General features: G+C 41.6%; 1 protein-coding gene across 1 annotated transcript in view; it reads left to right on the top strand.

The window, feature by feature from the left end:
- Nucleotides 1–11,288, top strand: part of LOC140520415 (uncharacterized) — a 40,861-nt gene extending 29,573 nt beyond the window's left edge. The window contains 7 exon segments of the mRNA XM_072634337.1: nt 4,610–4,697; nt 8,285–8,336; nt 8,338–8,543; nt 9,582–9,848; nt 10,722–11,000; nt 11,159–11,185; nt 11,188–11,288. Of these exon segments, the coding sequence (XP_072490438.1) occupies nt 4,610–4,697; nt 8,285–8,336; nt 8,338–8,543; nt 9,582–9,848; nt 10,722–11,000; nt 11,159–11,185; nt 11,188–11,288 (1,020 nt within the window).
- The last annotated feature ends 1,171 nt before the right edge of the window (nt 11,289–12,459 follow it).

Here is a 12,459-nt window from a genome sequence, read left to right as displayed (position 1 = left end):
CTTGGGTTTCAATCTTTATAAAATATTCATATTATACATAAATTTATAAAAAAGATTTATAAAATTTTTATAAAATCCTTTATAAAATAAAGTGGGATCAGAAGGGTTCTGAGTCCCCTCCAACCCCAAATCTATGACACCATGGTCCTTTTTCCTCTTCACCCTACTCATCTGTCCAGGTCTCCCTTAGAGTAAATATCACCAGAATTAGCAGACTCTTCCCTCCTGAGAATGAGAATTTTCCCTCCCTCCTCCTCTGAAATTCCATGTTTCTCAGTCAAAGACTGCCTGGCCACCTCAATAACACCCATTGCATAAGGCTCCAGTCCCCAAACCCTGTGCCCTTTGCACAGCTCAAGTGGAAAATTAGCCTGCACAAGGGCTCCCTACTCCTCTTTGCTATATACCATCTGGGATTGGCCCCACCAAGGCCCTATTCATCTATCACTGCCAGCTGCAGCTTCTGCTGTCATTCAGGTTGCCTAGGAGGCATTTGTGGTGAAGGCTAAAAACACCCACTGTTGTTAGGGGGCCTGTTAAGGGTAAGATGCCAACTTTTTGTTTATGTCAATGGATCCAAACAATAGAAGAGGTTGGTGACAAAGCTAATCCTACAGGCTAGTGCCTGAGATATAGCTAAGCAAGATTACAGAAAGGCTTTGGGAGCAAGGAAGGGTAATGATTATTCCATAACAAATTATTTGCATGGGTTTCCTGAGCAAACAGTTCTTTCTTTGGGATTCTCCCTCCCAAGACAGCCCAGAGTGAGTGTGCCAGCTCTCATTCTAGTCACCTCCTTTTCTTACTCCTGTTCATTTCCCTGAATGTGGTTCTTGATCAGTTCCCCACAGACATGCTGACTTTTGGAAGAATTTCCCAGCTCTTAATCTGTCTCTCTTATGGGAGAGGTGAAGACCATTCCAGGGGCCACAAGGAACAGGAGTTTGAAACTTCAAATTCCTACTGAGTGGCTAGTGCAATGAGGATCAGTAAAAAGTTGGAGGGGACAGGGGGAGGAGAAATAAATAGTGTTGCTATTTGTGTTGAGTGCTGAGGTAAAAGAAAACAGAAGCTTTCTTCCCTCTATGTACCTACTGTCTGTTTCCTACCCCATCCAACACAATACATCATGGGGAAGATAATGAATGGGAAAGACATGAGATAGTCTCCTAGCTCTGGAGACAGAGAAATTGGATTCTTATCTTCCAATCTGTGTGACCTTGAAAAAGTCACTTAACTTCCCTCTGCCTTGGTTCCCTCATCTATAAGATGAAAGGTTTGGACTTGATTGCCTAGAAGATCCCATCTACCTCTAGATCTCTGGCCCTGTGTTCAATGGAAACAGCATTCTTCCCAAAGTAAACCCGTTTGTGGCTTGAGATAATGGAACTTCTGTCTGAAGAAGACTGGACAAAATCTGACCCACTTATGCCCAGCCTCTGAACCTAATTGCATGTGATCAATTCTCTCTGGAGCCAGCGACTATATAGCTGATTGGATCTTCTTGGCCCCAGATGACAGAATCAAAACCAAAAGCTATCAGAGTGTCCATTTGCAGGAAAAGCAAAGATGCCAGTGCCCCTAGATACCAGAGTGTAGGGCGAGGGGTAAGGTGTAAGAAGACTGGAAAGGCAGGAAGGGGCCAGGTTAGGAAAGTTTAAAAGCCAGATGACTTTATATTTGAAACTGGAGGCAATAGAGAATGACTTGAGTTTATCCGAAAGGGGTCAGACCTACATTTTAGGCAAAACAATTTAGGGGAACACTTGTGACAGGGAGACCAATCAGCAGCCTATTGCCATAGTGCAGGTGTGAGGTGATGAGTATCTACACCAGGTTGGTGGTAGTGTCAGAGAACAGGAAGAACAAAATCAAGAGATGTTTGTCAAGTAGAACTGATAGGACTTTGATCCAGTGACACCAGCCTCCTAGATGTTCTAGGAACAAGACCCATCATATCTTGGCTCTGAGCAATTTTTCTGACTGGCTCCCATGCCTGGAATGTTCTCCCTCTTCTGCTCTAACTACTGACTGTCCTGGCTTCCTGTAAGTCCCAACTGAGACCCCACTTTATATAAGAAGTCTTCCCCAACCCCTCTTAATTCCAGTGCTTTCCCTCTTTTAATTATTTCCTAATTGTCCTATATAAAGCCTGTTTTATATATTATTTGTTTGCATGATGTCTCCCCCATTAGTTCCTTGAGAGCAGGGACAGTTTTTTGCCTCTTTTTGAATCTCCAGAACTTAGCACAGTGTTTGACACGTAGTAAGCACTGAATGATGTTTACTGAATCAAATTGAACTGAGCAACAGATTGGATAGGGGGCCAGGGGCAGGATGAGAGGGTCAGGAGTCAAGGATGAAACTTTGGTTGCTAACCCTGGGTGACTGGAAAGATGGCAATACTCTCAAAAGTAATAGAGAAGTTACCAAGAGAGTAGAGTTTTTGGAAAAAGATAATGATATATTGACACATTATATCAAAGGCATGTGTAGTTTGACATGGCTATAGAACATCTAATTGGAGATGTCTAATGGGTTGCCGAATATGCAACATTGGAGGTAGGAGACAGATGAGGAATGGATAATATTTTGCATAAAGATGATCATTGAATCCATGGAAACTGATGAAATCACCAAGCAAAATAGCAGAAGAAGAACAGAAAAAAGCCCTGGACAGAGGATAGGGAACACCAAGAGTTAGCAGGAGAAACCTGGACAGAGTTCCAAATGAGATTGAGGAGGATCAGTCATTCACATAGAAGAAAAACCATAAGAGTCATGTTGCAAAAATCTAGGAGGAAGAAAGTACCATGGAGAGTAGGGTGATTGACAGTGTCAAGGGCTACAAAGAGGACAAGAATGAGGACTGAAAACCCCATTAGATCTAGCAATTAAGAGCTTATGGATAATTTTGGAGAAGCAATTTCAGTAGAATTATGAGTTCAGAAGCCAGGCTATAGAGCATTAAGAATGGAGAAAAGAAGTGGAGGCACCAATTGTAGATGGCCTTCTCTACATTCCTAAAAAGGAATTTAACCATGAAAGGAAAAAGGACTGTAGGGTGGTAAGAATCAAAAATAGACTAAGAGAGGGGGACTCCCAAATTACCTGCAATTGTCTATCAATGGAATTCTTCAAGAGAATTCTGAATGGCACCTGGTCAGAAATACCTCCAACCGAATTCATTTGAATCAGGGTTGGATGAAATGACTTTGAAGATTCTTTCCACTGCTACGAGTATATAGAACTTTAATGTTTGGAAAGCTCTTCACTTACTACCACCTTTTGACTTAGGTGCTTGTGATATGGATACAACATATGGTACCCTAGGGATTAAGGGATTAATTAATTAATTAAGGGATTAATATTAAAGATTGCTTTTCCAATACTTTGTGAGGCCTCTCCTAAAGGGGGGAGCAACTCATTCTGTAGTTCATCCTACAACTTAAGAGCATCCTAACATCTTAATTCTTAATACTATAAAACTTCCCCTTATCTTATACCCTAAAATTACCAAAAGAATACCTGTTTCCCTCATCCTGTGTCCCCCCCATATTACTTATCCTGTACTTATCTTTAACCATCCGAAAACTATAAAACTACATCATCATCCTGAACATCTTTATATAAGCTGAGTTCCCCCAAATATCAGGGCCTCCATTAGCTTTTTGCTAAAAGGTCCATGTGCTTTCCATGTTAATAAAAGCTTCCAATGGCTACAGAGAATGTCTTAGTGAATTCTTTCACACCCAAACCACTCTCCCGAATCTGACCTCAATACTTGGATAATGCACATATTATTATGCCTGTACTACAGATGAGAAAACTGAGGCTCTGAGAGGTTAAAGGACTTGCCTATAATTCCAGAGGTTTCTAAATGTATGATGGAGGATTCAAAGCCAGGTTTTCTGATTCCAGGTCTAGAATCCTTTCTATCATTTCATAGCACTGTTTCCATACAAGTAAGGTGACATTACAGCATGAGAATGCAGAGTGGAACTGAACCTTTGGGGCATATGTACTCAACCTCTCCTCCCATTAAGATAGTCTGCTTTAGGTTCTAGAAACTATCAAGTATAACAATGGCCTGCACCATCAAGCTGGAGCCATTCTTGAAATAGATACTGCTTCTTCTCTGTAAGACTACGACTCCCTGAGGGGAAGGACTGTCTCCCCTAAAAGCAGGTCATGGGTTGACGTCGTCTCCATCAGACTCCACGTGCTGTTCTAACACCAAAATGAAGCTAACATTCATGAGTGCCATCCATATGCTCGGCACTGAGCCAGTTCCTGCTCTGACAACATCTGATGGTAATTACGTTCAAAGATTTCCTGTGCTCCTCACAGACTTCATATCATTTCTGTTCTGATATCGTTCATTCTAGAAACAAATTCTACCTGGAAACAGATGCTCCAGCTGACAGTGATAGGATAAAATGAACTTGACGGATCCAATCCTAGGGGAAGTGAGAATGAGGCATAGGAGCCACTGTGTGTATATAGAGGCATCTCTTCCCATTTGGGCTCTGCAGAAGGGAAAAACATGGAGTCAAGAGCTTGCCTCTTCTGAATGGGCTGTTGAGAATAACACATAGCATGTGTGCAGAATAGGACGGCAAGCCAGAAGAGGAAGAAGTCATTCTTCACTTGGATGCTCATTCTAGGAGGCTTTGCTGTGAAGAACACCCAAGCAGGTGAGTCTGGTGAAACAGCAGGAAGGCTCATAATTTTAGAACTGGAAGTGACCTCAGAGGCCACCTGGTCCAACCCTCTTGTTTTTATACATTAGGAAAATGAGATCTAGGTAGGCTAAGAGATATTCCCAAGAGATATACCCAGAGAGGTACTACCTAGGACTGGAGGAGGAGATGCAGTCTGCCTTCAGAAAGAAGACACAGTGCTTGTCCTCAAGGACCCCTAAGACTGATACAGTTACAAGATTTTGTCATTCAAGTGTTGCCTAAAGAAATGAAAATTATAGTTGCTTTTGAAAGCAGATCCCTGAACCTAGGTCTACATAACACTTAGCATCTAAAACCCAGTTCTGAGCCCCTGATCAAGTTCCTCTTCCAGAATGATTTGTATTCAAAAGATTCAATTTGATTCATTTAATGAATAACCTGGCAAAAATAAATGGTAAAGAATATACTCTCTTAAACAGACTTTCATAGAAATACCACTTTCTCATTTCCCCATCTTGAGTTTATCACATGAGTTTATCACATGAGGATGAGCTGAAGGAAATCGAGATGTTTGGCCTTAAGGAAAAAACAAGCATTCAGAGGGGCATAATAACTATGTATCTGAAGAGCTGTCATATGAAAGAAGGATTGTTCTATGTGAACCCAGAGGGCAGAAATGATAACAATGCATGGGAGCTGCAAAGAGGTTTGGTGTCAGAGAAAACTTCCTAACAGGAAAGGGCTGTTATAGCAAAGGGGAAGGAGCTGCTTTGACAGATGATGGGCATCCTTCCTGGAGGTCTTCAAGTAAAGTCTGGGTCACCACTTGTCAGGTGTGATTGTGGTTTTTCCTTTGATTTGTGGGGTGAATGAGATGACCACCAAGGTCCCTATCACCTCCCAGATTCCGTATGATTCTGGGTAAAATTTGTAATTTTTTGTAAAATTTTTTGTAAAATTCTAATTTCTTTAGTTTGATGAATATAAACATTGTCCTTTATGTTTGAGAAGCTGTGGGCACAGTGGGTACAATACTGACCTCAGAGCCAGACTGACCTGGCTTCAAGCCTCACATCTGATACCTCCTAGTTGCATAGCCTTGGCACATAGTAGATGCTTAATAAATGTTTATTAACTGACTGACCGATGACAAGTCCTTTTACCTCTCTCTGTCCTAGGCAACTCTCTGAGACTATAAATTGAATTAGTAAAGGGAGTAGTAGAAGAGTTCCCTATGCCAATGAAACCACAGCTCTAATCCCAATACCCATCCTTATGTTTGAGTAGTCAATAAAACTTTGCCTCCAAAAAGAAATATAAAATTCCCTGGGCACACCTTAACTAAATGCAATGTACACCTATGGTGGTAACCCCATGTAATGTTAATTATGTTAATGAGAGTTAAAGATCTTCCCCACCCATTAATGGGCCTGCCCATTAAGGGAAATTTGATTAGGGGAGATTTGTTTGGTAGGAAGGTTCATACCTTTTGTTAATTTCTCATGAGGCATTGATTCTCAAGAGTTGTGATGCCCCCTGGCTCTAAAAAGTGTGTATATACTCTGAGGTGAGGTTTTTTGTTTTTTGTTTTCTTTTTTGCTTTGGGGCTTACTCATTGGAAGCGTTTGTTTGGCCAGATGAGACTTTGGGTAGCTGCTAAGGAGCCCTGTAGCTTTGAAAACCCAGATACTGGTGCTTCTCTCTCTGGTAACTATGTATGTATGTGATGGACAGACAGCAGGATCTGTCTGTTGATCTGTGATGTATGTGTTGCTTACAGCCAGACAGTTGGAAGCCCTATCTGTTGTCTTTATATCTCTGCTTATATTTTCTCTGAAATTCAGGGTGCTGACTTTTTCCCCTGAACTAAGTCAATGATATATGTGCTTGATTAAAGTAGATTGTTGACCCCTCAAAAGTTGCTTTCCTTTTAGAAAAGCAGATCTAAGAACCTATAGAGCAGACCCTCCTGTGTATGCTGGGGTCCTTGCTGTTACATCCCAGGAAATGGAAGCTATTTGGAGAAGTTTGTGGAAAATGTGCTTGTCCTTCATTCACAGGTAGAGGGGAGGGAACTGAGGCAGTCAGGGCATAAAAGAGTTAAAAGTGTTCCCATTGGTTCCTGGGGGACAGATATGGCAGCTAGCAAGAGTAGCCCCACCCCAAGAAGTGAAAATTGGGAAAAACTTCTTAGGAAACTCAAGAAACTCTGGCCTTGCCACATTTTCTGAGGCCAACATTGAGGGCTTCTCCTTATTTGAGTGAGAACTTCAAATAATGATAAAAAATAGCAGCTTAGCATAATAATATCATTGGACTTTTCTTTCTGATTTTTTAAATCTCCTTGGGACATATGGCCAGCAGTAGTACCTCTGGATATAATTAGCATATGCATAGGATAATTTAAAATTGCTTTTCAAAATGAATGAACCAATTCACGGCTTCACCAACAATGCAACAATGTGCCTGTCTTTCCACAACCCCTCCAGCATTGATGATTCCTGTCTTTTGTCATTTTTCACAATTTCCTGAGCATGAGCTAAAACTAAAGAGCTGCTTAGATTTGCATTTCTCTTATTATTGGTCATTTGGAGTTCTCTTTCATTGGGTTGTTAAACGTTTGCAATTCTTATTTTAAGAATTGTTTGCTCACATCCCTTGACCATTTATCTATTAGAGAATCACTATTGGTATTGCATTTTCTTCTCAGTTCATTTGTACATTGAATGTAAAACCCTTCTTAGAGATATTTTCTCAGTCCATAACTTCTCTTCTTGTCCTGGGTATTTTGTTACCAATTCCCTTGCTTTATAGATGAGAAAACTGAACCCCAGAAAAGTCGAGTAGCTTGACCATAGCCACACAGCTAGTAAGTAGAAGATTTAGCATTCCAGCTCAAGCGATTGATTCTGATTTCAGTGATCTTTCCACCATATCAATTTACCTTCTATCATGCTAAATGCTAGGGATACAAAGGGTAGAATACATCCTTCCTCTCACAAAACCATAGTCTAGTAGGTGAGTAAATATGTATATCACCAGATCCTGGCAAAGTACATACAGAGTAGATGAAAAGTAACCTTAGAGAAAAAAACTTTATCATGATGGGTAGGGGGCTGCAGGGAAAGACTTCCTTTGAATGAAGAAAATGACATTTGAGCTGAGTCTTGAAGGAAGTCTGGGATTCTAAAAGATGAAGGTAAGAAGAGAGAACATCCCATGCATGTGGAATATCTAGTTCTAATGCAAAGGCACAGAGATGGTAAGTCTCTAGCCCTCTTTACTACTCACAAAGCTTCCCTCCACTCTGAGACAAAAGTTCCAAATGACAAACTGCAAAGTGTGGTCTCTCAATGAATTCCTGAGTCAACAAAAAGTCCCTATTAAGTTATGTTGTGTGCCTAGCTTTAGCATTCACTAAAATGAATATGTGCTACTCTGCCCCTTCCAGACCACCCTATGGAGCAGGTATCACCCCATACCAGTCCAAGTTATTGCACTGATGGTGAAAGTGTCAGTGAAAGCTAGGTGAGAGGAGGTACTGGGGTTCTGAGACCCTATCCCAGAATTCTCATTATTCCTACTTTCACTCCTTTCAGTCCACCACAACCATGACTTCCATTTCACTGCAACTGGCACAGCAAGGTCTCTCAAACCTCATAGTCATCAGTTCTGTGGATGATGTTCAGCTATGCTACTACAACAAACAGAACCAATTAGTTGTAATGAAGAAAGCCTGGATGTCCCAAGCCCTGGGAGCCACTGCGATTGGACAAATACAGAAGATGCTGATAAACCTTGAGAAAAGTTTCAGCTGGGCCTTCAAGAATTTGATAAAGAATGAGACCAACAGTGAGAGTAAGTCAGTCCCACTCACCCCCAATATTTATACTTCCCCCACCTTGATCAACCTCCTCTGAGTCCACTTGGCCCCTCTCCATGAAACCATACAATTGAGTTAGGAATCTAGAGACACGGACCAGACCAGGTATGCCAGACAACCAGGATAGGTCTTGGGCTCATAGGCTTGGAGTTAGAAGGGACCACAGAGAAGATCTAGTCCAGCTCCCTCATTTTATAGAGGAGAAAACTGTGTTCAAGGAATGTAAGCAAATTGCCCAGATCATGGAATCATAGTCCTGTGGCTGAAAGAGACCTCAGAGGCCATCTTTCCCAACTCCCTCATTTTACGGAGAAAGAAACCTTGATAGAAATAAAAAATATCTTCCTCAAGGGCATACAGCTGTTATGTAGCAGAGCTGTTGTAGGAAAGAACCCAGCTCTGACACCAAATTCAGCACCTTTTCTACTGTACTGCATGCATTATCTTATTGGCTAGGTTTCAACGGGCATTAATTCCTCTTCTTGGAACCAGTTTTTGTTCCCAATTTTTGAATATCCCTTGATTACTGAGCTCCAAATCAAGCTTCCAGAAACTACTTTGTCCATGAATAAAGAAATATCCACACTAATCCCTAGTTATCTCTTCTCTTTTCTATCACTACTGATTTGAGGGCCATAAGGCACTGTCATTTTCCAGGTCCTAAGATAGTATCCTGGCTTGCTTACCTGGATTAGATTGAGCTCATTCCCTCATTCTACAATTCCGGCCAATAAGATGGCTGATGAAATCATGTGTTTCTATGTTATATTTCACAAATTAGATATTTCCTTATCCTCTACTTGATAGAAAACAAGGAATTAAACAAGTAACATTTTTTTGATCACCTATCAGTCAGAATATACCAACCTTATAAGACACCTCCAAAGTCAACAAAATCCCACCCTTTTGACTGTTGGACCTATGAGTCCTGGTCTCCCTCTCAGAATCTTCTACTCTGCCTCCTTGTACTCCTTGCATCTAGAAAACCCCAGCCCACATTCTGACCCCAACAGAGAACCACATGCTGCAGGTGTTTGTAGATTGTGAACTGGGCAATGATATCCAGGTGAGCAGCCATTTCCAGTTTGCATTGGATGGGGAAGACTTCTACCAAATGGATAAGCAACTGGGGCATTGGGTGGCCATGAAACCTGAGGCCCAGCACTGTAAGCCCCTCTGGGACAGTGCTCTCTGGAATAGGCTGGTAAAACACTACATACAAGAAGACTGTATCAATGGCATGAAGAAAATTCTACAGTATTCAAGCATGAGGGAAAATGGTGAGTGTCCATAGCTTCTCTGCTTTGGGGACTAAGAGCAGGGGAGAATGAAGAGAACCCATTTCCAACTAGAGGATTTGAGACCAGCTCTTCTTTCCCTCTAAGTGACAGCTGAAGACAGAAAAAGCACAGGAGTCAGGAGGCTTGGGCTCTGGTCCCACCACAGGTATAATGATGGATCACATTCTGTCTAATAACAGTCATTATCTGGGCCACTGGGGAAATCATCTCTCAGTATCTCCAGGCAATTCTCTTCCTCAACAGAGGGAGATTCCATATTGAGCATCACCTAGACTGGAGAGTGTTAGAGTCTAGACCTATGATTTCATTAGTATAAGCAGTTCCTAAAGGTGGAAAATGCTTTTCCAATGTAGGTGAGCACCTTCTCTATAACTTAGTCTCAGAGGATTGCCTAGAGCTCTCAGAAGTGAAGGGACTTGCCCAGGTCACTCAACCAGCTGTGTCTTGCACTCAAGTGTTTTTTGGCCCTGCACTTGGCTCTCAACTTACTTTGCCCTACTGATAGACCAGAAAAAAACCTTCTGATTCCTTCTTTATAGGGCTGCCATTAACTCAAATGAAATAGCATCTATAACACACTTTAGAAACTTTAAAGCCACATGCAATCTGGAGCAATGATTATTGCTGTTCTAACAGGGCAAGTCTGTGATAAGGCTGGATAGAAACAGCCCAGAATCTGGTACCAAATTATCTGAGGCTCTTCCCCAACCACCTAGATGCTTAGATGAGCACTGGAGTGTACGGAATAGGGGAACAGTTGGCAGTGAGATGAAAGTGGGGAGAGACGAGGTGAACAGCAGACTCCCACTGAGCTTTGGACTTGACACCTTCTCTCCTGCTCTGTGCCATCCATTCCTCCTGACGTGACCGTGTCCTGACATGATGCTCCTGATGGCAGAGTTACCCTCTTCTGCAGGGCCACTGGCTTCTGCCCCTGCTCCATCATGCTTCACTGGGAAAGGGATGGAGTACTGGGTGTCTGGGGACAGGAGAGCTCCAGTGGTACCCTGCTCAACGCTGATGCCACCTTCTACCTCCAAGTCACACTAGAGCTCTCACCCAGTGACCCTGAGACAGGTTACACTTGTGTGGTAGAGCACAGTGAGCTAAGGACTCCAGTCATGTTCCCAGGTAAGTACCTTATCCACATTGGTTGAATTTCATCCCAAGGAGGCCAATTCATGGAGTTTCTTCCCCCTGTCCCCTGGGAAAGGTTCCTATTCACCACACTCTCATTGCCTTGTGGGGAAATTCTCACACCTGTTCATCTGTGTCCTTTATTCCTGAAGTCCCTAGGAAGCCATCTATGGAAAGGCCTGGGCCATGATCCTGAGCATCATGGCAGTTATCATCTTGATGCTAAGCTCTGCTGGGGCTTTCATCACATGGAAGAAAAGGAAGACAGATGTGTATGTGTGAAGAGAGGGAAAGGAACAGGGGGAAGAGTTCATGAGGAGATAGGAGGTCTTGGTATCCTAGCAACCTCAGAGGATTGTTATGTGGAAAGGGCCTTAGCAACCTTAACACTATTATAGGAATATAACTATAATAATTATCATTGCAACAGGAAGAAAAAGACTCATTATCGATGCTGGAATTATCCCACCCTATTACCAGCTCCCAAGAGTCAATTGTTAAATTTTCAGTGTGTACATCTACACCTTGGAAAACTGCAAAGTCTACAAATTAGGACTTAATTTATTGCTTTGTTGATTGTCTGAACTTAAGAAAGGGAAGAAAAAATCTTACTAATACATATTAAATTAAAAGTGTGAAGGGGGTTTTGGAGAGCTGGTTGTTAAACATTTACCAGCAAACTCCTGATTAGCTATCTGTGTATACTCAGAGCTCAGATTTAGGACCATAGCTCTACAACTGGAAAGAAGCCCAGGGATCATCTCATCCAATTCTCAAATTTTACAGATGAGGAAACTGAGATCTAGAGGTCAAGTAATTTGTTTAGATTCCTAGTAAGTACACATCGAAGGGAAAATTTGAATGCAGGTCCTCTGAGTTCAGAGCTACTGTTCTTTCCAATGCTCCACGTTGCCTCCCTTGTTTGGACAAAGATTAAAATTAATAAAGAGCCAGAAGAGAGAATAAAAGCAGAAAAGGGGGGCAAATGATTGAACAACTCAGCCCTGATTTACATAAACAAGCTATTAATAAGGGGAAAATGGAAAATGTCATTATATGATATTTTATAATACTTAAATTTATTTTACTTTAACTTAATAATTCATGGATAGATAATCATTTTATGCATAAATTTAATGTAAATCAATTGAAAAACCAAGGAGAATAAAAGATACCACAAAGCATCTTAATCAATTCAGGTAGCTGGGTGGTGCAGTGGCTAGAGCACCAATCCTCAAGTCAGAAGGACCTGAGTTCAAACCTGGCCTCTGACACTTGACACTTACTAGCTATGAGATCCTGGACAAGTCACTTAACCCTAATTACCTTGAAAAAAACTTTATTTCCTTGCCAAGTAGAAAAAAATGACAAACCAAGGCAGCACTGATTGAGAAAATAAACCCAATTGTCAAATCTTATCATGGATAAGGGAAAAATATACATAGACTATCAG

The sequence above is a fragment of the Notamacropus eugenii genome, chromosome 1 (assembly GCF_028372415.1).
Source record: "Notamacropus eugenii isolate mMacEug1 chromosome 1, mMacEug1.pri_v2, whole genome shotgun sequence".
NCBI lineage: Eukaryota > Metazoa > Chordata > Mammalia > Diprotodontia > Macropodidae > Notamacropus > Notamacropus eugenii.
This window is presented reverse-complemented; position numbering and strand designations above follow the sequence as displayed.